Below are 26,416 nucleotides of genomic sequence, written 5' to 3' on the forward strand. Positions count from 1 at the left end.
GTGAAAAGAAATGAACAAAGCCTCCAAGAAATACGGGATTATGTGAAAGGACCTCATCTATGTTTGATAGGTGTACCTGAATGTGATGGAGAGAATGAATCCAAGCTGGAAAACACAGTTCAGGATATTGAGAACTTCCCCAGCCTAGCAAGGCAGGCCACCATACAACTCCAGGAAATACAGAGAACACCACAGAGATTTTCCTCAAGAAGAGCAACCCCAAGGCACATAATTGTCAGATTCACCAGTGTTGAAATGAAGGAGAAAATGCTAAGGGCAGCCAGAGAGAAAGGTTGGGTTACCCACAAAGGGAAGCCCATCAGACGCACAGTGGATCTCTTGGCAGAAACCCTACAAGCCAGAAGAGAGTGGGGGCCAATATTCAACATCCTTAAAGAAAAGAATTTTTAACCTAGAATTTCATATCCAGGCAAACTAAGCTTCATAAGTGAAGGAGAGATAAAATCCTTTACGGACAAGCAATTGCTGAGAGATTTAATCACCACCAGGCCTGCGTTACAAGAGCTCCTGAAAGAAGTGCTAAACAAGGAAAGGAACAGCCAGTACCAGCCACTCCCAAAAACGTACCAAGTGGTAAAGACCATAGACATAAGAAAATGCATCACCTAACAGGCAAAACATCCAGCTAGCATCAAAATGGCAGGATCAAATTCACACATAACAATAATAACCTTAAATGTAAATGGGCTAAATGCCCCAGTCGAAAGACACAGACTGGCAAATTGGATAAAAAGTCAAGACCCATTGGAGTGCTATATTCAGGAAACCCATCTCACGTGCAAGGACACACATAGGCTAAAAATAAAGGGATGTGGGAAGATTTATCAAGCAAATGGAGAGCAAAAAAAAGCAGGAGTTGCAATCCTAGTCTCTGATAAAATAGACTTTAAATCAAAAAGATCAGAAGAGACAAAGAAGGGCATTACATAATGGTAAAAGTATCAATGCATCAAGAAGAGCTAATAATCCTAAATATATATGCACCCAATACAGTAGCACCCAGGTACATAAAAGCAAGTTCTTAATGACCTAAAAAGAGACTTAGATGCCCACACAATAATAGTGGGAAACTTTAACACTCCGCTGCCAATATTAGATCAACAAGACGGAAAATTAACAAGGATATACAAGACTTGGACTCAGAACTGGACCAAGCAGACCTAATAGACATCTACAGAAATCTCCACCACAAATCCACAGAATATGCATTCTTATCAGCACCACATTGCACCTACTCTAAAATTGACCACATCATTGGAAGCAAATCACTCTTCAGCAAATGCAAAAGAATGGAAATCATAGCAAACAGTCTCTCAGACCACAGGGAAATCAAATTAGAATTCAGAATTAAGAAACTAACTCAGAATCGCACAACTTCATGGAAACTGAACAACCTGCTCCTGAATATCAACTGAATAAACAATGAAATGAAGGCAGAAATAAAGTTGTTCTTTGAAACCAACAAGAACGAAGATAAAACATACCAGAATCTCTGGGACACATTTAAAGCAATGTCTAGAGGGAGATTTACAGCAATAAATGCCCACCAGAGAAGCGAGGAAAGAGCTAAAATCGACACCCTATCATCAAAGTTGAAAGAGCTACAGGAGCAAGATCAAAAAAACTCAAAAGCTAGCAGAAGATAAGAAATATCTAAGATCAGAGCAGAACTGAAGGAGATAGAGACACAAAAAAAGTCTTCAAAAAATCAATAAATCCAGGAGCTGGTTTTTCAAAAAGATCAACAAAATAGACCACTAGCCAGATTAATAAGAAAAGGGAGAAGACTCAAGTAGATGGAATAAAAAATGAAAAAGGGATATCACCACTGATTCCACAGAAATACAAACCACCATCGTAGATTACTACAAACAACTCTATGCACATAAATCAGTAAACCTGGAAGAAATGGATAAATTCCTAGACAGTTGCACCCTCCCAAGCCTAAACCAGGAAGAAGTTAAAACCTTGAACAGATCCAATAAATAGGGCTGAACTTGAGGCAGCAATTAATAGCCTACCAACCAAAAAGAGCCCATGTCCAGGTGGGTTCACAGCCGAATTCTACCAGATGTACAAAGAGGAGCTGGTACCATTCCTTCTGAAACTATTCTAAGCAATCCAAAAGGAGGGAATCCTTCCCAAGTCATTTTATGAGACCAACATCATCCTGATATCAAAACCTGGCAGAGACTCAACAAAAAAAGAAAACTTCAGGCCAATATCCGTGATGAACATGGATGTAAAAATCTTCAATAAAATACTGGCAAACCAATGGCAACAGCATATCAAAAAGCGTATCCATCATGATCAAGTAGGCTTCATCCCAGGGATGCAAGGCTGGTTCAACATACACAAGTCTATAACCGTAATCCACCACATAAACAGAACCAAAGACAGAAACCACATGATTATCTCAATAGATGCAAAGAAGGTCGTCAACAAAATTCAACAGCCCTTTATGCTAAAAACTCTCGATAAACTAGGTATCGAAGGAACATATCTCAAAATAATAAACGCTATTTATGACAAACCAACAGCCAATGTCATACTGAATGGGCAAAAACTGGAAACATTCCCTTTGAAATCCGGCACTAGAAAAGGATGCCCTCTCTCACCACTCCTGTTCAGTATAGTATTGGAAGTTCTAGCCAGAGCAGTTAGGCAAGAAAAAAAAAAATAAAGGGTATTCATTTAGGAAAGGAGCAAGTCAAATTGTCTCTATTTCCAGATTACATGATTGTATATTTAAAAGACCATATCATCTCAGCCCAAAATCTCTTTCAGTTGATAAGCAACTTCAGCAAAGTCTCAGGGTACAAAATGAGTGTGCAGAAATCACAAGCATTTCTATACACCAAAAACAGACTAACAGAGAGCCAAATCATGAGCCAACTCCTATTCACAATTGCTACAAAGAGAATTAAAATACTTAGGAATACAACTAACAAAGGATTTAAAGGGCCTCTTAAAGGAGAACTACAAACCACTGCTCAAGGAAATAAGAGAGGACACAAACAGATGGAGAAACATTCCATGCTCATGGTTAGGAAGAATCAATATTGTGAAAATGGCCATACTGCCCAAAGCAATTTATAGATTCAACGCTATCCCCATTCAAGCTACTGATTACTTTCTTCACAGAACTGGAAAAAACCACCTTAAACTTCATGTGGAACCAAAAGAAAGCCTGCATAGCAAACACAATCCTAAGCAAAAAGAAAAAAGCTGGAGTCATCATGCTACCTGATTTCAAACTATATTACAAGGCTGCAGTAATCAAAACAGCATTGTCCTGGTACCAACACAAAGACATAGACCAATGGAACCAGAACAGAGGCCCCAGAAGAAACACCACGCATCTACAACCATCCAATCTTTGACAGACCTCACAAAAACAAGCAATGGGGAAATGATTCCTTGTTTAATAAATGGTGTTGGGAAAACTGGCTAGCAGTGTTCAGAAAGGAGAAACTGTACCCTTTACTGACACCTTACGTTAAAATTGACACCAGATGGATTAAAGACTTAAACATAAGACCTAACACCATAAAAACCCTAGAAGAAAACCTAGGCAAAACCATTCAGGACATAGGCATAGGCAAGGACTTCATGACTAAAACACCAAAAGCACTGGCAACAAAAGCCAAAATACATGAATGGGACCTAATTAAACTCCAGAGCTTCTGTACAGCCAAAGAAACAATCATTAGAGTGAACCGGCAACCAACAGAATGGGAAAAATAATTTGCAGTCTACTCATCTGGCAAAGGGCTAATATCCAGAATCGACAAAGAACTGAAACAGATTTACGAGAAAACAAACAAACCCATTCAAAAGTGGGTGAAGGATATGAACAGACATTTTTCAAAAGAAGACATACACGAGGCCAACAAACTTATGAAGAAATGTTCATCATCAGTGATTATTAGAGAAATGCGAATCAAAACCATATTGAGATACCACCTCACGCCACTTAGAATGCCGATCATTAAAAAATCTGGAGACAACAGATGCTGGAGAGGATGTGGAGAAATAGGAACACTTTTACACTCCCACTGTTGGTGGGAGTGTAAACTAGTTCAGCCATTGTGGGAGACAGTGTGGTGCTTCCTCAAGGACCTAGAAATATAAATTCCATTTGACCCAGCGATCCCATTACTGGGTATATATCCAAAGGATTATAAATCGTTCTACTATAAGGACACATGCACATGAATCTTCACTGCAGCACAGTTTACAATAGCAAAGACCTGGAACCAACCCAAATGCCCATCGATGATAGATTGGACAGGGAAAATGTGGCACATATACACCATGGAATACTATGCAGCCATAAAAAATGATGAGTTTGTGTCCTTTATAGGGGCATGGATGAATCTGGAAACTATCATTCTCAGCAAACTGACACAAGAACAGGAAATCAGACACTGCATGTTCTCACTCGTAGGCGGGTGTTTAACAATGAGAGCACAGGGACACAGGGAGGGGAGCATCAAACACTGGGATTTGTTCGGGGCCAAGGGAGGGACAGTGGGGGTATGGGGAGGTCGGGCAGGGATAACATTGGGAGAAATGCCAGATGTAGGTGACGGGGGGATGGAGGCAGAAAACCGCATTACTGTGTGTACCTATGCAACAATCCTGCATGATCTGCACATGTTCCTCAGAACCCAAAGTACAATGTAAAAAAAAAAATGGGCATTTCTCAAAAGAAGATGTATAAATAGCCAATAAGCGCATGAAAGGAGATTCAGCATCATTAGTCATTAGGGAAATGCAAATCAAAACCACAAGGAGCTACCACTTTACATTCACAAGGATAGCTATAAATATTTTTTTTTTAAAGGATGTAGAGAAGTTGGAACCTCAGCTTTTACTGGTGGAAATGTAAAATGGTATAGTCACTGTGGACAACATGTGGACGTTCTCTCAGATGATTACATATAGACTTACCCTATGACCCAGCAATTCCATTTCTATGTGTATACCCAATAGAATGGAAAAAATATGTTCACACAAAAACTTGTGTACTTACAGCAACATTCTTAGTAGCCAAAAGGTGGAAACAATCCAAAGTCCATCATCTGATGAATGGATAAACAAAATGTGGTAAATTCATACAATGAAATATTAGTCAACCACAGAAAGGAGTAAAATACTGATACTTGGACAATATAGATACATCTTGAAAATATGTTAAATGACAAAAGATACACACAAAAGGCTACATATTCTGATTCTATTTACATGAAATGTCTGGGGCAGACAAATCAATAGAGACAGAAAGTAGATTAGTATTTCCTAGGGACTGAGGGAGAGATTAAGAAATGACTACTGTGCTGATGGATACAAGATTTTTCTTTTAGATATGATGAGAATGTTCTGGAATTGGATAGTGATGGTTACACACCTTGTGAATATACTGAAAGACTACCAAATTTTACACTTTAAGCTTGTTAATAACTCAAAAGTAGTTTGAAGGACTTTGATAAAATCAGAATAGATGATCTCATATTTAACTGATAGTGTTAGAAACTTACAGTTCTACTATATTGCTTTTGTGAAACTCTGAAGATTGACTTTTGTTTGGTGTGTACTCTGAGCTGTTGTATTGAGTACAATATAAACACATTTTACAAGAACTTAAACAGTAATGAAATAATATCTTAGTTGCAATTTGTATTAGTAGACTCCAGAATACTTAAAAAGACCCAGGTTTCTGATTTGAGATGCCCCTGTAATTAACATATTTTTTTAAATGCTTTGTGGCAGAAGCTATCTTAGCTATCCTCTACTTGACCAGATTTCTGGATTACCAGCTCTCTTCATTCCCTTTGTTTCAGGACATGCTGAGTGGTTATGGCCAGGAGGTGTACTAAAGGCTGGTGTTGTTATTCTGTTGTTACTAATTGAGTTGTATTGGTCACTAACTGGATTGTGTGCTAACCAGAAGTCAGCTGTGTTTGTCCCTAAATCTGTTTATGCCAATCGTAGTAATTTAAATATTAATGTAAACTGACAAAATATGAGTGCAAAAAATTTTGGATGTTTAGAAACAAAGATACGTTGCTTAAGTAATACTATAGTATATCAGGTATGGATGAGAAACTGAAAATATTGGGTTAAAATAGTAAAATATAGATGTATTCTGTACCCAGAATATTTTCAATTTTTGTTCGACTTTAAAGAAACAAAAAAAGTCATAGACAGTAGTGGCTTATGCCAGAAGGCCAGCACATCTGCAAAGAGACAAGAGATAGCATTGACCCTGTATCAGAAGGCTGGCAAATGAACTGACATTTATGCACTCTGATTCAAGAAGAATGTTTTAAGATTTGTGCATATCATTTTTAATGACTCCTCTATAAACTTAGTTTTTTAGTTTACCAGCTAACTAACTGGCTTGGTTTGTCAGGGTTTCTGACTCCAGCTAATTAAATGCTAAAGAACAGAATTACAAATTAGGGGACTCATGGTCCCACTGCTGCACCTAGTCATGATATCTTAGACAAGTAAATCACGCTTCATTTTTTCATGTGTTTTTAAAATTTAAAGTAAATTCCATTGATTCCTAATAGCAAAAGTTAAACACTAGAAAACAAAAAGTCTTTTTTTAGTTTCCCTTTCTCTTTCCCTTTCTTTCTTTCACCTCTTCCTTTCTTTGTCTCCTTGCCTTAGAGAACTTGGACACAGGAGTACAATATATTTTTATCTGTTAAATAGAACATTTGTTTAATCTGTTTATAAACATTTACTTCTTAGCATTTAAATCATGGTAATTATAATTAAACAAAATTACAGTTTGTTTTTAACCCAATATTTGCTAAATATGGAAATCATCCTTGCTTAAAATTAATCCTCTAATCAATTCTTATTCTTTGAGATTCATTCATTATGAATGTGCTTAAAAACACAGTTGTTCGGAAAAGACTTGGGTTTTGGCCATTTTACTTGGAGAACAAATAACATTTTCTATTTCCTTTTCTTTTTATATTTAAAAGCTGCGTGTGTTTGAAACTTTTGCTAGTTCAAATTTTTATAGATGGATTATAATATTTCAAGAAATGATGTTTACTTAAGCGTTATAGTACTTACTAAGAATGTATTATGTTGGAGGGTTAGTGTGCAATTTGCTCCATGTTGTGTTCATTTGAAAGTTATTCCTTTAGTGAACAAGTTAAAAAAAAAATCCTCACATTGGCATTCTTAGAACTATAATAGCCACTTCCAGCACAGGAATGTTCTATAACTTTTTCTATACAGTGTATTGTCAGTATTTGCTATTTTTATAGTACATTTTTTCTATATATTTAATGGCCACACATAAAAACCCAACAGTTAGAAATCAAAATCCTACTTAGAAGTTGTTTATTTGAAAAAAATTGTAACCTAGCATCAAAAAGATGTCCTGTTTATATGTAGTGCATCTGCTACTGTAGATTTCATTTTCTTCCTGTCTGAAGTTTAATTCCAGTCACGCTTTCAGCATTTTGCAAAATGGAACAAGAGGAGAGGGTTTCCTTCATTGGCAATGAAGCTCCTGTTAAGCACTGAAGTGTGGTAACTGCCTGTATGACTAGGTCTTGCCCTCTTTGAGAGCAGGGATTATGATTGATTCATCACTGGAGGTCGAGTCCAGTACAGTGCCTAATAATGTAGGCCTTCAATATACATGTTAAGGATTTGTACAAATGGATTTTTTCACAACCTTGTTTTCCTTTTCCCCTTCTCCCTCTACTCCACTCCCCAACATCTGTCTCTCCCAATTCTTTGCTTCAGTTTATTTGCATTTTGGCACATGCATACCATGTTGTCATGGTAGGAATATGAGCTCTGAAGTTGGAAACCTGACTTTGATGCTAGACTCTCAAGTTTGTTTAATCCTTCCAAGCCTTGGCTTTCTCATCTATAAAATGGGAATGTTCATACCCAGAGAGGAATCATTAGGGCAAAATTAAGGAAAGTCTAGATTAGATTTAATATCAACCTGAGTAAGTATTCTTCCCATCTCTTCAGTTGTCATTCCCATTTTCCAGAATTAGGAAACTAGATCTCTAAGAGATAAATGATTTGTCTGAAGTCAAATGGCTGTCTCTACAGCCATACCTTTTTCAGCATTCTGACTTTGGGGGCCTGTAGTTTCTCTAAGTGAACACTCTTTGTGAGTAGCCCCTCAGTACTCATACCTGCCTTGGTATTAATGGTACCACCAGCCTTTCCAACTGCCCAAATCTGTGAACCTCAGCTATCCTCAGTTCTTTAATCTCTGCCTTGCAAATGGGCCGTCCTCAAGCCTCGACATTTTGCCTCTCTAGTAGTATAGTCATGCACCATATAACATTGGTCCCATAAAATTATAATGCTTTATTTTTCCTGTACCTTTTTTATGTCTGGAGACACAAATGCTTACTGCTGTGTTAGTCGTCTGCAGCATTCAGCACAGTAACATGCTGTACAGGTTTTTGTAGCCTAGGAGCCATAGGCTATGCCCTGCAGTCTAGGAGTCTAGTAGGCTGTACCATCTAGAGTTTTCTAAGTGCACAAAACGAAATCATCTAACAAAGCGTTTCTCAGAGTTTATCCCGGTCGTTAAGCAAGACTGTATTTGAATTTATTACTGTCTCTGCATTTCAGCTGTCTTCGTTCCTCAGCATTTCAGCCTGAGACTTTATCAGTTACTGGTCTCTGTCAGAATTATCTTTTTAAAATACAAAGTCAATCATGTCACTGGTTTTTATAGTCCATTTTAATTGTATTGTACTTTATTGCACCAGCCTTATCTTCTGCCACTCTGTGTCATATCCTCTACACTGGCCCTATCCAACTTTTTGCTGTTAGGTGATATTTGTGCTGTTTCCTTTTACTCATGAGAAAAACTCTGTGCCTAGTGAACTCCTACTCATCCTTGAAGACTTCCCTAACTTACCCAAATGCAGTTAGACATTTATTTCTTTAGATTCCTAAATAGAGGCCAGGCCGGTGGCTCACACCTGTAATCACAGCACTTTGGGAGGCCAAGGCGGGCAAATCACCTGAGGTCAGGAGTTCAAGACCATTCTGACCAACATGAAGAAACCCTGTCTCTACTAAAAAATACAAAAATTAACTGACTGTGGTGGTGGTGCCTATAATCCCAGGTACTTGGGAGGCTGAAGAGTGAGAACCACTTGGACCTGGGAGGTAGAGGCTGCAGTGGACGGAGTTTGCACCACTGCACTCCAGCCTGGGCGAGCGAGACTCTGTCTCAAAAAAACAAAACAAAACAAAACAAAAAAACCCAAAACAAAGTTCCTAAATGACACTTTGTACCTACTTACCCTACTTATATTCTTCTGTTTTTCGTAAATATAGTAATAATTGCCTTTGACGTCTCCTTCCACTCATTGGGCAAATGATTTATAATCTGTATAAAATGAGAGGTTCTGATAGGCCAGTGATTCTCAATGCTTGCTACACAGTAGGATCACTCTGTCCCAGACCAGTTGTAATACAATCTCTGGAGATTCTCTCCCCAAAAACCCCTACCTAGCAGGGATTTTTTTTAAACCTCCCCAAATTATTATCACATTGTGAGGAGAGTTCAGAAGCACTTGTATCCTCAGTTCCAAACACATATTAGCACTGATTGGGGAATGCCTTAGTCCAATAGCCCAGTATATTTTAAAATGTAATGTCATTATTATTGGTGTTCTCTTGACTCCATTCAAAAAAATTAGTGAATGAATAAATGAAAACTGAAAATGTAGCTCTTGGGTTGTTGTTGTTGTTTTTTTTTCCTGTATTTTTTTTCACTACCTCTGGCAAAATATCTCAATGAACTGGTTTGTTATTTTGAGAGAAGTTGTATCCCAGGTTGATTTTACAGTATTATGCTGTACTTAATGCTGGATCAATATTGGCTTTGTTTCATTTTGGACTGCGGTTATATTATTGGAATTTGTAAGATTGTAACTTTCTCATTCATGCTGTCAGTTCTAGACAAATTAATATTTTATCATAATTTGTCCAGTGAAAGCTAAATGATTGTTTTACTTTCATAATTAAATTATGGTCCGATGAAATCTGTTTTAATGCCATTTCTTTAACATTTTAATTATTGACTACTGGACAGAGAGTAGTCCATTTTATATTTGATGTTGGATCTTATTTTCAAAAGAAAATCATCAAGTAGTTAAGTAGACCTCAAGGTGACAGCTTGGAAAATTTCAGAGTAGATTTAGTCTATACTCTCTCAAAAATGTTCATGAATATTAAGTTAAAATTTTTTGGAAACTTAATCTTTGCCTTTCCTACATTTTATAAAGATTTCCTTAGCTTATAATTTTCATAATTGGGAAGGATGTGTGGGAGTTTAAGTTGAGCATAAAGTCACGCCATAATAGGTTGAAAAAATTCTTCAGTGTGAAGAACAGATAATACTGCATGGAAATATTTTTTTAAATCTATGCCTAAAGGATCTTCCAAATCATTAGCACTCATGCTCAGAGCTTGTACATCTTTCCATTATAAGGGCATTATGGTACTTGTATCTTAGAATTAATTTGATATGAACAGATTTTATTTTGTATGAATAAATAAATTGAAATGAAAATTCATAGTTTTGAAAAAGTCTAGGAGTTGTATTTTAATATTCCTTAGTGAAATAAGTAATTTGACATGCAAATTCACCTAACACATCTTTTTCAAAGTCTACTTTATTTGATATTAATATAGACATCACAAGCTTCTCGGAATTCTTGTTTGCATGACCTGTCTTTTTCTATTCATTTTCTACCCTATTGTGTCTTCATATTTAAAGTATGTCACTTATATGCATACATTTATAGGCTTTAAAAAATTCATCCTATCTCTTTTAATTGGAGTGTTGAGACCATCTACATTTAATATAATTATTGATAAGGTTGGATTTAGGTCTGTTTTGCTATTTGCTTGTCCTGTCTCTTTTTAGTTATGCATCTTTTCCTTCTTTGGGGTTAATTGGGTATTTTTAAGAATGCTATTTTAATATCCCTGTGATGTTTAGCTAAAACTATTTGTATTTGTTAAATAGTTGTTTTAAGTAGTTGTATACAATTGTCTCAGTCTACTTGAAGTTAAAATTACACTTTTTTTATGTTGTATGGAAATGTAAAAACACTGAACATATCTACCCCTCTTTCATCTTTTATGTCATATATATTACATCTACATATAGTTGTAAATCTCACAACAGGGTGTTATAATTTTTGCTTTGAATGATAATGAAGTTTAGAAGAAAAGCTAATCTTCAGTTTTTTTATCTACACATTTACTATTTCTGATACTTTTCATTTCTGAAATCTGAGTTTTTATCTGATATCACTTCTCTTCAGTCTAAGTAAGTTTTTTTAAGAATTTCTTATAATTTGGATTTGCTGGTGACGATTTTGCCTTCTTTATTAAAGGGTATTTTCATTGGATATGTGATTCAGATTGACAGTTGTAGAGACTCTAGATTCTGTTAGGTTTCTTCTTAAGAGTGGTGTTCTGTTTCAGCAGGCTGAACTCTTACAAGTTATCTTTTCTTTGGTGGGCACCTCCAGAGATCTCACTTCAGTTCTTTTTGCCTTAGCTGGGTTACATGGAGTCTGCCCTGCATATATATAGTTTAGGGATCAGCCAGAGACTTGGAGCACAGTGCACACACCTGCCCCCCACCCCACTTTGTGGCTCACTTCTTTTTGGGAACTAAATAGAAAGTCAAGAAATAGACCTACTTATGCATAGTCAGTTGAATTTCAACAAAAATGCAAAGGCAATTTAATAAAGACAATCCTGTCAACAAATGATGATAGAACAATTATACATATGCCAAAAAAACCTGAAAGATTTGATTCATATTTCACTGCATAAATAAAAATTAAAATGGATCATAAACTTAAATGTAAAACATAAAACTATATCTAGAAGAAAACAGGAAGTAATCTTTATTACCTTGAGCTAATCGAAGATTTTTTAGCTACAGCAACAGAAACATGATTCATAAAAGAAAAAATTGATCAGTAGTGGATTTTATTAAATTAAAACTATCTGCTCTTCAAAAAACACTATTAAGAGCATAAAAAAGCCATATCATGAGATAAAATACTTGTAAATCATATATCTGATAGAACACTTGTGTTCAAAATATATTTTTAAAACTCTGAAAACTCAATAAACCACGTAATCTAAAAAAAATAAACAAAATATTTGATCAGATAGTTAGCCAAAGAAGATATAGGGATGGCAAATTAAAAGATGCTCAACATCATTAATCACTCAGGAAATGCAAATTAAAACCACAGTGAGATACTACTTGCCCATTAAAGTGACTGAAATGAAAAAGACTGACCATATGAAGTACTTAGGATGTGGTACAGTTGGAATTCTCATACCCTGCTGATAAGAATGTAAAATGGTACAGCCACTTTGGAACACAGTTTGTCAGTTTCTTAAAAATTTAAACATAGAGCTGTCATGTTATCCAGCCATTTCAGTCCTGTAGAAGTATCTATATGGATACATACTTTCACGTCTTTTGGGTAAATACCAAGATGGTATTTACCCAAGAGAAGTGGTAAATACCAAGATAGTAAATGCCATCAACAGTAAATACCATCTTGGTATTTACCATTTGGATATTTGGTGTTTACCCAAGAGAAGTGAAAGCTCATGTTCATATAGATACCTGTACAGGAACATTTGTAGCATCCCTATTTGTAGTGGTTGAAAACTGGAAACAACCCAAATGATGTCCATCAGTAGGTGAGAGGATGAACACACTGTGCTATGAAATGCTATGAGAAAAGCAGATAGCAAACAATGTTACCAAATGTTTTGCCACTTCCATAACATGGACTGACCTAGCCTCCAGTAACAGTTTTCTGCTGCCCACTTTTTAGCCTTTAAGCCAATGTCACATGTTCAGAATTTTTATTGTATCTTTGGTACTTCTGTTGCTGATTTCCCTATCAGTCAGAATGAGCCAGGTTATACTGTGATAACAATCCCAAATTTCAGTGACTTAAAATAAAAGTTTGTTTCTTTGTCATGAAGTATATATCCACTGTGGGTTAGCTGAAAGTTCTGTTCTCACTCTTGAGACTCAGGCTGATAGAAGAGTCATTATCTGAAAGCTTACTGGTTGCTGTGAATGTTGACTAATTTAAACTTGCTTGATGCATAGGAGGTAAGATGAATTTTCAACCTAGACTGCTTCTTTATTTTCATCAGCATTTGTGGACTGTCTTTTCATTTTAGCATGCATTAAATCTTCAGTGCCACCAATGGCTACGACTTTCTTTAATCCATGGTATTTAAAAATTTACAAAATATATTTCAACTTTTATTTACCTTATAATTGCTTGTTTTTAGGTGGGAAGTGTGTTATTCTTGTGTGTTAGATAAGGAATCTGAGGTCCAGAGAGGGTAAATGGGATTAGTATGACCATACACCAGTAAAACTGGACTAGAACCCACAATTCTTGTTTTAATACTTTTGTGCAAATTGGAGAAAAATAACTGCACCATCTCTTTACACATTCTTTATTTTGGCAGTGTCTTCAACAGGCCACATTTGAGAGGTGCCTGGTCCTCCCTGCTGGCAGTGGCTGGAACACAATGGATCACACAGGGGCTATAGACACCGAGGATGAAGTGGGACCTTTAGCCCATCTTGCTCCAAGTCCTCAAAGTGAAGCTGTGGCTCACGAATTCCAGGAACTCTCCTTGCAGTCCAGTCAAAACTTACCTCCTCTGAATGAAAGGAAAAATGGTGAGTTCTTCAGCATGTGCAATCGGATGTTTGATTTAAAGATTTCTCCTCTTTGGGAGGCCAGATTATTCCTCTTGGGCAGTAGTATTTTGGTCAGTTTGGCAGTCTGTCATGGAGGAGAACCCCACAGAGATATTGGATGGTTTTTAATGACAGGCAGATTTTCACTTTCCATCCAGTTCTTTCATTATTTTCCCAGTAAGTATCTTTGGTAGTGATGTTACTTTTGGAAATAAACTTTAGATTCAGCCATTTTAGCACAAGCAGATGATTTCGTGCTGGAATGGCATTGGAAAGTAGGTTCTTGTGCTGTGCCTGGAAATTGATTGTGGATATGACTACATTCTCCTCCCACTTTCTCTGTCTCCGGTGTGTTGCACCTTAATTTCAGAAGTGGGAAAGCTGTCTCAGTGATGATTAAGAAGTCAGGAACTTCTTCTTTGAGTATTTATTATATTAATGGATATTGGATATAGCCATATTCTCAGTCTTTCGCTGCCTCATCATTGTCTACAAAATGAATATTTTCTATTTATTCATTTTCTGTTCAGGAAATTTTCATTGCTCACAGAGATATTTCAGAGTCTCCAGAAAACACAATACTGTCAATTTTTAACATAAATGAATAGAGATAGATGACATATACCTTTAATACTTAAGACATAAAATCTAACAAAGTAATGTTAAAATTTACAAACACTCCAAGCATACACATTAAAAAATAATTAAGGATTTTATCTGGAATTACTATACCTTCCACAGTTCTGATGACTCTTACACTCACAAGTATATTTGTAAATTTCAGTTTTGTTTTCTTTTTTAAAAAAAGAAGAAATAAAACTGCTTTCTCTACAGAATGCCTCCTTAGGTACCTTGTCACTTACCTTCCTGGGTCCTGGGTGTTTTCCAGTCCTCCTAATTATTAGGCTTACCTTATTTAGGAAAATGGATAAAAAACATACATATACCACTCTTCTTAGGCCTTTGGTATATGTCTTTAGTATGTACTTGTTCTCTTTTAAATAAAACGTGTTTTGCTTTGTATCTGAATCTTGTTGTTAAACACAACCCTTGATCATTTTGATAGGTTTAAAGCAGCATCTTAGCTTAAGTGCCATCAAACCTTCAGGATGCTGTGGTTAACTTGCTGGTGATAACTTTTAAACCTTCCATCTTTTAGGACCCCATATTTACCTTAGACAGTGGATGAGAGAATATGGCCCCATTTACTAAAACATGACTAAGTGTGATCAGATTTACACAGTACCCTTGGAGCAGTATAATGTCCAAATTATTACTGTAAAAGAAAATAAGAGTTGAACTGTTATAAAATCAGAATATATAGTTGTACACAATAATGGTCTTCTGTAATGGGGAGGAAAGTGTGAGGAGACTTCATCCTTTATGGTCATTTACAGCAAAAGTTAATATGTATGCCAGATTTTTACGTGGTAAGCCCAAATACAGAGTAATCTCCCCTTATAAGCTTTTAGGGAAGTAGATGAAATGGTAAAAATTTTAATTTGTATGTAGTTGCATTTTATGAAGCATTGCAATAATATGGGATTGTTTTAACCACTCTCATTGTTCATAAAACCATCCTACTCAAAGTCTATACGTGACTTTTTGTGGTCATTGTTTTTATCAGCAGTAGAACCATCATCCATCTAGCACTAATTTCCAGGATACATCTTCATTTCTGTCTCTTTTGTTTGAGCTACAGCAGTTTTTTAACATGTGCATGATTTGATATTGAAAAATTTCATGTCTAGATCACAATTACCATTCACAAAACTTTTTTTTAAATTATCTTATATGCTCATAATCTGTATAACATGATCACTTGTTTGATTTGTCATTGGTTGTTACATTTTATGGGGCTCTAATTTTTGTTTCAGAATTTTGCCTTTTTTTAAGCAGATAATATAGTCATGTGATTTAAAATGTTGTGATTACCTAGTGAAAAGTAGGTTTTCCTCCCAATCTTGCCTCTTATCTGCACAGTTACTTTCCCAGAGTTAACTGTTCCTAGTGTTGTTTCTAAGAGAATAATATTTGACTACTTTTTTAAAATCAGTTTTTAAAAGGCTGCTTTGTAACAACACCCAACACTTTGAATTTTAAGGTTCTAACTGGGAATAATGTCTTGATTTTTTTTCTCTCTTCCTTTTTCTTTTTCTAATTCTGATGAAAATATTTCTGTAAACCTGAAAACAGCTTCAAATGAAGTTGGTTTTTTTTTTCTACTTTTAATTTTATTAAGGAAAATTTCTCAAATGTATAGAAAAGTATAGAGTATGTAACAATGAAACCCCTCGTACCCATCACCCATGTTCATCAAATACTGATTCTTGGTCAATCTTGTTTTATTTGTGCCCTAGCTACATTTATCCATTCATATATATATTTAAGCCCATTCTCATATATTTTATAAATATCATATTATTTTGCTTTTGGTTATTTTATTACATATCACTAAATTTTGACTTTAAAAAAATTTTTTTTGTTTTTTTTGCTTTAGATGCATACTGTATCTGCCATTTCCCCCCATGTTACCCTCCCCACCCCTCGCTGTCTCTCCCCTAACCACTCCAGCTGTTCCCAGTGTGTGATGCTCCTCTCCCTAAGTCCACATGTTCTCATTGTTCAACACCCACCTATGAGTGAGAACAATGCGGTGTTTCACTTTCTGTTCTTGTGTCAGTTTGCTGAGAATGATGGTTTCCAGATTCATCCACGTCCCTATAAAGGACACGAACTCATCATTTTTTTATGGCTGCGTAGTATTCCATGGGGTATATGTACCACATTTTCTTTGTCCAGTCTGTCATTGATGGGCATTTGAGTTGGTTCCAGGTCTTTGCTATTGTACACAGGGCTGCAGTGAACATACATGTGCATGTGTCTTTATAGTAGAACATTTTATAGTTCTTTGGGTATATACCCAGTAATGGGATTGCTGGGTCAAATGGAATTTCTATTTTTAGGTCCTTGAGAAATCACTGCACTGTCTCAAATGAAGTTGGTTTTTAAACCAGTGTGTTTTCTCCAAGAGTACTTTTTTGTTCAATATGGAGTAAATGAAAGAACATCTCATATTTTGAGATAGCATGCAGGGACTCCACTATGAGACAGCTTCCTCTTTTCTGATAAATGACTTCGGGAAGTTATTATAGAAGCCTTATTTTTTATTCAGACATACAATTTCACGCTTATGATATATTAACCTAATTTGCATGTACATTCCAAGGCATAAAAGGCATTCTTACTTGGCTATTAGAAATCTAGGTTTTTGGGGAAATGCTGGTCAAATGATAAAAAATTTCAGTTAGGTAGGAGGAATAAGTTCAAGAGATCTATTGTACAACATAGTAACCAAGGTTAATAACAATGTATTGTGTTGAAAATTGCTAAGAGAGCAGATTTTAAATGTTGTCACCACAAAAAAAAAGGAAATATTTGAAGTAATGATATATTAATTCAGTTTAGCCATTCCACAGTGTACACATATTTCAAAAGTACATGATAAATACATACAATTTTTGTCACTGTCAAAATAAAACTATTAAATTTTATATCATCTAGGTTTTTTACAGTTATGTGAGCAGAGTAGATTCACATCAAGTAATATATAGATGAAAGGACCATAACATTCTTACTTTAATGATTTTTTTCAGGTACATTACTCATTTTTTAGGTCTTCTTAATGCAATATTTAAGTCATATTATATACAAAATGCAGGTATTGGCCTCAAAATTAATCAATACAAAGTACTGTTTAGATATTATGAAATAATTGAATTCAGATTTTTTTGGTGATTGTGTTTTATTGTTAATCCTAAACATTTGAGTTTCACTTATTAGAATTATTTTCTGTTGTGGGAGAAAATGGTGCTCTTTCAATTTGGCGTTAGTGTCTAAAAGGGTAATATATAATAGTTTATAAATAAACTTTACAAGGAAAATGAAGTTGATGTTTAAGTAATGATTCCTGGATCTTCCCTTGTTTTACATTCATATTTATGTTGCTGATGATAGTACAGCGACAGGATATTCCCACTACTGGAGCATGTAGGGGAGATATTTAGTAAAGAGAAGCTGGGATTTTCCTTTACCCTTGAATGTGACCAAAATAGTGCCTCAAAAGTAAGGCAGCCATTTAGGCAATTAACTTTTCCTCACAAGTGAGGCCTTAATGAAGGAAAGTGGATATACAGAAACACATGCAGAGTCTACCTTTCCTAAAATAATGCATATACAGGGCATTGAGCTTCACTTTGACATTTTAAATACACATTAGATCCATCTTTTTCACGATTTACATTCCTTCACCTGAGCAGACTGGGAATAAAAAGAAAACCAGTCGAAGGAATAGGACTTCAGTGTTTAAGTTGGAAAAGCTCACCAAGGAAAGACAAAGTGAATGGAAACAACATCGCGGAAGGAGCTGCAGCCCTTTGCCTGTGCCCACGCTTTGAGGGGACGCTGCGCGAGATGCTGTTCCTTCTTAGGTCATATGCAACACTGGTAAGCTGTCAGGCAGAGCAACTCTCGGGGATACTGGCTGATGAATTTAAGCTTTAAGTCATTGCCAGTATTGTTATAGGAGTGAGTAGAGAAGTTAATGTAGATTTTCGTTTTTAAAAACTGTTTGGTATTTTAATACTGTTTGGTATGTCTTGAGTCCAGGTACTTTGAAGGTGAGGAGCAGTCATGTTGACACAGTCACAAATACAGCACAGGCCGGCTAATTTAGACTTCTGTAAAATCAGTATTGTCTCCCTCCGTTTTCCTGAATTAAAAGGCTTTTTTAAACTCAACTTTCTGTGAAGTAGTCAGTGTGTTTTAGGCCTCAATAAGGAAGAATGATATTTGCTGTTCTTATTTTAAACTTTGGTATTACTAGTTACTGCAGTTGTTAGGGTTTTGAGCTCATAGTCCCATCTTGAACTTTTCCTCTAAGATTTTCCATTCATTAAATGTATAATACTGAGTAAATTTAGGTAAGCTCTTTTTCAGTTCTTGAATGACAATTTACTAGAGAGAAAATAATTTATTTAGAAGTTTGTTGCACACAAGGGAACCCAACATGGCTCTTTGCTTTGAATTCAATACATGTATTAACATGTTTGCAAACAGTCAGGTGAACTTTGCCTAGCCATGGAACCCAGCCAAAGAAAACTGCTTGCCTTGCACCATAGAAAATGAATGGCATATGTTCACAGCTGGCCTTTTTTGAGGGTTTTACTTGGAAAGCATTTCCCTACTCCTCATTAACCTGCTAAGCTTACTGTCAGTCCAAGTATCTGGAAATACACAAGGGCATTGAGCATTTGTCTTGGTTAAAACTGGGTTCTTGAGGCTGTGGGTGAGCTGGTATAATGAATGAATGGAGATTGTTGAGGGAGAGAGAGGAAATTTCTATTTTTCTCTGGAACAGATAGCCAAACAGAAAATTGTCCTAGTGTCATAAACAGGCAGGAAACAAATAAATGCTCAATAGACAAGACAGAGCTGTGGAGTTCTTGCTTTCCCTTTCTATAACTGGAAGTAATAGAAAAGAGTAATTTTCTCTAAAATCTTGTCATTGGCTTTGCCTTTAACATATTTAGGATCTGGAGTGTTTCATCTAATTCTCAAGGACATCAGTAAACATTCTGATAAATTTAAGTAACTTATTTTCCAGCTTTCAGGAGTTAGAGTACTTAGACTGAGAAGAGAAATGTATACTCCGTGAATATAATTTTCCTTAGTTGTTTTAAATTAATATTTTTAAAAATTGGGCTTTAGGATTTATAGTAAATACAACTATAGCCTTAAAAGCAAGCTATAAGGTTCCCAGCAACTGCAAATGAAATCTTAATTAATTGTGGCAGCTCTCCTACTCTTTTTGTTTGTGAAAATCTCTTGAACCCTTCAAAATGAAAAAGAAGCCTTGTAAGTACCTTAAGGGTGAGGTAGTCTCTGTCAAAATTGCCTTTATAATGTCTCCTATTAGTAGGTTTTGTTTCACAATGTAAATAAGCACCTGTAACCCTGTCTGCCTTCTGTTTTTCTACTCTGAGTGTCTTATTTAGACAGTTTTGTTGTTATTAAGGATTTCATTTCCTTCAGTGCATTGCAGAACACACCCATGTAGTGTGTTTGGAGGGAGGTAGGGGACTGTGTGTGACTTTACCTTCTCCCATTTGTAGCTGGCAATGAATTTGATCTCCTGCTGGAGTGGCAGCCTCAGAATGCTAACATAGGCTTGCTTTAGTTATCCACAATGGCGTGGATGAAGCCTTGTGCATCTACAAGACAATGGACCCATTATAGCTCATTTTGAGTAATTTATTTAGTCTTTAAATCACGTCCACTTGTTGAAATACCCTTGGGCCATCACAGTTAACAAATTTCTTAACAGTAAGATTTAAAACATAATAGTAATTAGCAGTTTAAACTGATGATGAGACCACATCATCTTAAATTTGTTTGTTTTATGTTTACTTAACATTTTAGAAGATTTTTTCTGTGGTTACTGAAGTCATAGAAGTACATTATTTTCTATATAGATTGAGATAATTTTCATAAAACAAGAGCCCACCATGTGATTTATATTGTATATTGGACTAGTGAACAAACTAAAACAGATTTATTTAGAAATAGTCTTTGCTGTTCCTCAGAAAGCAATTATAAAAGATAATATACATAATATAAATGATAAGTTTAATAAGTACAACTCAACTATAACCTTCTAGCTACTTAGACATCACAAGACTTTGTGAAATTAAATAGTTTATAATTAGTTCCTCTGTTGGGCTGAGAGACTTAGGAAAATTAATGTGAGTCTCCTTTTACTAATCTCTGCCACATAACCTTATCATAAGGACCTCTTGTAGCTAAAAAAGAAAAAGAAGGCCAGGTGGTGGTTTTCACACCTGTAATCCCAGCACTTTGGGAGGCTGAGGCACGCGAATCACAAGGTCAGGAGATCCAGACCATCCTGGCTAACACAGTGAAACCCTATCTCTGCTAAAAAATACAAAAAAATTAGCCAGGTGTGGTGGCACATGCCTATAGTCCCGGCTACTTGGGAAGTTGAGGCAGGAGAGTCCTTGAACCGGGAGGCAGAGGTTGCAGTGAGCTGAGATCATGCCACAGCACTCCAACGTGGACGATAGAGCGAGACTCCATGTCAAAAAAAAAAGAAAGAGAAAAGATAGTTTTGGACACCTATTCTCTACCATACCTATGAAAGAGCCTAGTAAACACAGGGAGTGTACGGGAAAAAAGTAATCCATGACAATTTTTCTTCCTTTGTTATTTAGCTTACATTTTAAGACAGCAATAATAAAGTACTCTTGTGACAGAAAACAGTAAGACTGATATGTTAAAGTAACCAGTGTGTTGGAATTTTCTCTTTGGCTTGTAATTAATAATCGCCTAGACTAATTAGCAAATATCATGTTTTTCTGACTCCTTGACATTAATCCGTATGTTGGCTCTCCTGCCCTCACCGACTGCCCTCACTGTTATTGACAGGAAGTGTAGTCTTTTGGGAGTCAGGACTCCAGTCTCCTCTGCCGACTCAGTCTGTGAGCATGGGTAAGTCTAAGGCATTCTCTGTGTCACAGCTTGCCCATTATGACATCTGTATGGCAGCCTCCAGCCCATGTGTCTCTCTGGCAGTCCTTCCTCATTACATCATGTGTTCTTATATCTCATTATCTCGTTTGCCGTGTGCTATTCATTGGGCATGAGAAACAAAGAATGGAAGATAACTTCTATCTCAGCTAACCAGTGGAATTTTTCTTAGATATGAATTAGCTGTGTTGCTGTTTAATACAGACCTCACCGCTGTATTAGTAAACATACATGCCAGCTCTCTCAATTAGTCAGACTTTCCCGCCATATTTAAAGAAGAGAGTAATCAGCTTATTTGTTATTCTCAAAAATAATGTATCTAATTTAGAATATTTAGTGTCTTTCTATTGATGATTTTTAAGGGTTGGCAGGTATGTGTTAACATTTTTATAATAGCATCAAACTATCAGTTAAAAGACAATTATTTTCAGCTCTATTTAAAGCCCAAATTCATATTTTTATGGTCATTTATGTTGTTGTTTTCATTAAGAAAATGCTAATCATTAGGTGTCTGTTTCACCAGTTAAATTTTTGATATATGGCCTCTGCATAATAAGAAAAGCAAAAAAGTCTGATTCACAGCTTGCCTTTGGTTCTCGTAGGCTAAGTTTAAAAACTGACAAATGTTAGAGTTGGTCAGCACTCTGCAGATTTACAATTCATAGCTACAAAATAGAAGACCCTCTTTGACAGAAGCCTTTATCCTGACATAGCAGTTTAGAAGAATGTTGATTGGACCACTTGATCAAACCACTATCATGTATTATAGAAAGGAAAAGTTTGCTGTTTCCGAATACTCCACTCTCCTAGGGTATTAAAAAATTGATATTTCAAGAATGGAAATGATACTTTTTAATATTATTGTTAGCAGACATTTATTAAATGATCATTGTGCCTCTTACCCTAAAATAATTCCTAGATTTTTAAGCCTCTATGTAAGGTTGAAAGTTCATGATGTAGTATATTTTCATGAAATTGTTACACATAGATCTTTAAAAGTCATTTCCCTGACTGTATACAGAAAAATAATTGGGGATGATTCTTGTGGATAACTGAAAAGAAGAACCTAGTTTTAAAGATGAAGGACTGTAAAGCTAAGCCTACTAAGAGCCTGCTCTGTTGTACTAAATGTGTGGTGGCAGGTCCCTCAAAGCTGTAGTTAGGAATAATCTTACACATGCCTCCTGGATTGTTGGGAAGATTGAATGAAATAAAGCATTTAAAGTGACTAGCACATATACGGCACATCTTAGGCTCTCAGTACATGTTATAATTAACCCAGCCTTGCATGCCTGACATGAAAATACCATAATGGAGGCATCAACTTTGGAGCCACCCTAAGTCTAGATCTTAGCGACACCATTACTTGCTATGTGAATTTGGACCTTCCCTTTGCCTCAATGTCCTTATCTGCAAAGTGGAGATCACACTAGTATCTGCATAAGATTGCTATGAGGGTTAGATCAAGTAATCTAAGTATTGAGAGTAGTACAGGCACATAATTAGCACTTTATTTATTAGTATGTATATTTTGAGAATGCAGTATTGTTAACCCTGGGACAGTGTAGGGGTTGGGGCTCCGAACCCGTGCAGTAAAAAATCCACATATAACTTTTGGCTCCCTCAAAACCTATCTATTCATAGCCTGCTGTTGACTGGCAGCCTTCCTTATAACATAAACAGTTGATTAACACATACCATATATTTTATTTGCGTCATGAACTGTATTCTTAAAGTAAGCTGGAAACAAGAAAATGTTATTAAGAAAAACCATAAGAAGCTGGGTTCAGTGCCTCACACCGTAGTGCCATGTACTCAGGAAGATCTCTTTAAGCCTGGAGTTCAAGATCAGTGTGGACAATATATAGCAAGACCTCACTGTAAAAAATGAAATTATGAGGAAGATACATCTACAGTATTTTACTGTATTTATCAATACTGGAAGTTTACATAGTCTCTTTATAAAATGAATCATCTGTCTGAAATGTTAGGCAACCCGCAACTGCAGACCTCAATCTATCGTATATATATATATCAAGCAGTTCACCTTTTTCTTCTAATGGCATGACTTTTTTCTGCTTCTTGGGAACACCTCCAGAATCACTAGTGGCACTTCGTAGGAGTCTCATTATGCAAAGTTTAAGGTACTGCACTAAACATGATGAAAAATATGTGAGAGCCTCAAGAGATTACTTTTTACTTCGATGTGCAATTTCCTGGAGAGACAACTGCTCACACAGATATGATGAGCATCATTTGGTGTTTTAAGCGGTACTCACAGCACTTGAGCTTTACTACAATAGCAACAGGAGGTGACCGCCAAATTGTCACAGTAGTACAGTATCTACTACTGTTAATTTTTATGTTCTTACATTGCTCAACTGTAAATGGCGCCACATATGGTCTGTCCGTGTATGTAAGTTTTGGTAAATTTTAACTTTTTATAATAGGTTTGTGTATATTTTATGGTAGTAAGTGATAAAATAGACTAGCATCCACATATATTTTATATATTTACCGCATACCTAACTTTTTCTTAATTATTTCAGTATTTCTAGGCTATGTGGTTCATCTGCGCTTATTTTCACACAACTGTCAAAAATTTTGCAACACGTTTATTTTTTTATTTTTATTTTTATTTTAATCTTTTTTGTTTGAGATGGAGTCTTGCTCTTTCACCAGGCTGGAGTGCAGTGGTGCAATCTTGGCTCACTGCAGTCTCCACCTCCCAGGTTCAAGGGATTCCCCTGCCTCAGCCTCCCAAGTAGCTGGGACTACAGGTGTGCACCACCACACCCGGCTAATTTTTTGTATCTTAGTAGAGAGAGGATTTCACCATGTTGACCAAGATGGTCTCGGTCTCCTGACCTCGTGCAACACATTTATTGAAAAAAGTCAGAATATATATGGACCTATGAAGTTCAAAGTCATATTGTTCAAGGGTCAACTGTATTTTAATTCATATTAAGTGAATGTAGTTTTTCAGAACTTTCACCATGATGTTTTATAACTTAGCATTTCTTTCAATTGTCCCAGTGACTTTTGTTCCCATTTTCTACAAGCAGTTCTTTTTCGAAAAGGCAAAATGACATTCAGTTTCTTAACGTCTGACCATGTACCTTAATAACGTTTGAAGAGCAGCTTATCTGATGAGTGCTGGGAGGGCAAAGGCAGTGGGCACTGATTTCCCATGAAGTTCGTCTCTTGTTGGTACTGCCAGTTCCCACAATCCTAGCATTCCCTGGGCATCAGTCAGTGTCTACAAAAAAGGATTTTCAAATATTAAAGCATGTGAAAAGACAAACAGGCCAAAACTCAGAACTCTCTGGGGACTATGACCTCCAAAACAGACTCCATTCTGACATTTTCACAGGCTACTTGAATGAATTCCAGCAGGGTTGTTCCATTTGGTAAACTCCTAAACAAACCCTCTGTCAACGAGGACTGATTTATAGAATTTTCTCCTTATTATGTACTTGTTCTGAAGAGATTAAGATAGTAGATATGGTTGCTGAGACTCTTTTTAAAAGACATTTGATATATATGATAAGTACTACTCAGAAGACTTTTGGTATTTTGAAGTAATAAAACAGTTATTTGTAATGTTTAAAGAGATTTTGTGTTCTGAGTTCTAAACTAAATTGTCTTTCATTATAAATCCAAGAAATCAACAAAGAAATTGAATAAATTTAGAAATTACCTTGGTATAAAGAAATATATGTTAAATATATATATTTATGCATACATAAATATATACATATGATATATACATACCATATGTTTTACAGTGACCTTTGGAATATGCAAAATAGAAACAGTTCAGTGTCGTAGGTTACTCTTCCATGAAATCTTCGTGTGATGGCAGCTGCTTACATGATGCTTTAAGATCACTAGAGGGGTGGATCTATAAGTTGTTTTTCAATTAATCTGGATCCTTTTTAAATATTTTATTGTGTATTTTTATACATTTCTTTTTTTAAAAAAGAATATAATGCTAAAAATAAATGAGAAGGGCATAACCCAAGAGATTTGGAGCCTGGAGAATTTAAGGAAATGGGTAATTAGGATTTGTTTGGCTTGTAGTTGGCCTTAACTGCTAACAGCCTCATGGTGGTCTCATCTGAAGTCTGTGAGTGGCATGTGTAAAATTCCAGCTTGAACAACATTCCACGTTGGAAGGACCAGGTTTGTTTGGGAATTTTGTGTGGTTTGTCTCCTGCTTTGTGTGTTTCATTTTAATCCTTTAGATGAAATTCTTTAACTGAACTAACAGTTTTAATTGCTAAATAAAAGTCCTATACAATCAAAAATTTCATATGATTTGATATCTGATTCTGTTATAGGAATGTCATGTATTTTGGGAATGAGTTTAAAAACAGGACACAGACAAGTAATTTATGATGCACTCAACCAAGCTTCATAAAATTAGTACTAAAATTAAAATTCGTGTTATCATGTTCTAATAACCTGTCATTACCTAGCATATTTTAGGTCTTAGTGAAAAAAAAAGGAAATGAAAGTGAAATAATAAATTGCTTAATTGGTCTAAATTAGTTACTGAGTTATTGATCGTACTAGAGAATTGGGTGGCTCTTTATTGATGCTTAAAATATAAATAAAATATATATGCTGAAAAAGATTAATGTGTATGTTAGTTTCTCTCAAGCCAAGAATAATAGTGATATTTAAATAATAGAGATATTTATTTCTCTCAAGCCAAGAATAATAGTGATAATTAATAGTGACATGATCTTAATATGAAAAAGTATTACTTTTCTAATATGTTTTCTAACACATTTTTTAAAATCTCTCTATATTTGTTAGTCTCTTCATATTTTTTCAAAGAAATGGAATTTGGTTGAATAACAATTTGCCGATGAACCAATGAAACCTCTGGTTGCATACTTTTGTGCTTGCTTGTGCATAGAAATCGTGTAGCTCCTTGATGGATTGCTCGGTGCTTTCTGAACCTTCAAGAGAAGGAAAATGCTTACA

The 26,416-nt window shown here is 35.7% G+C and overlaps 1 protein-coding gene across 3 annotated transcripts in view; it reads left to right on the forward strand.

Moving 5' to 3' along the window:
- The window catches only part of MRTFB (myocardin related transcription factor B), a 209,757-nt gene that overhangs the window by 68,676 nt on the left and 114,665 nt on the right, over positions 1–26,416 (forward strand). For all 3 annotated transcript variants that reach the window (XM_037742530.1, XM_017540003.2, XM_017540009.2), the window contains exon 3: positions 13,579–13,795. In XM_037742530.1, the coding sequence (XP_037598458.1) occupies positions 13,642–13,795 (154 nt within the window). In that variant the 5' untranslated portion in view covers positions 13,579–13,641. The remainder of the gene's footprint in view (positions 1–13,578; positions 13,796–26,416) is intronic.

Source organism: Cebus imitator, unplaced genomic scaffold, assembly GCF_001604975.1.
Source record: "Cebus imitator isolate Cc_AM_T3 unplaced genomic scaffold, Cebus_imitator-1.0 Scaffold122, whole genome shotgun sequence".
Lineage (NCBI taxonomy): Eukaryota > Metazoa > Chordata > Mammalia > Primates > Cebidae > Cebus > Cebus imitator.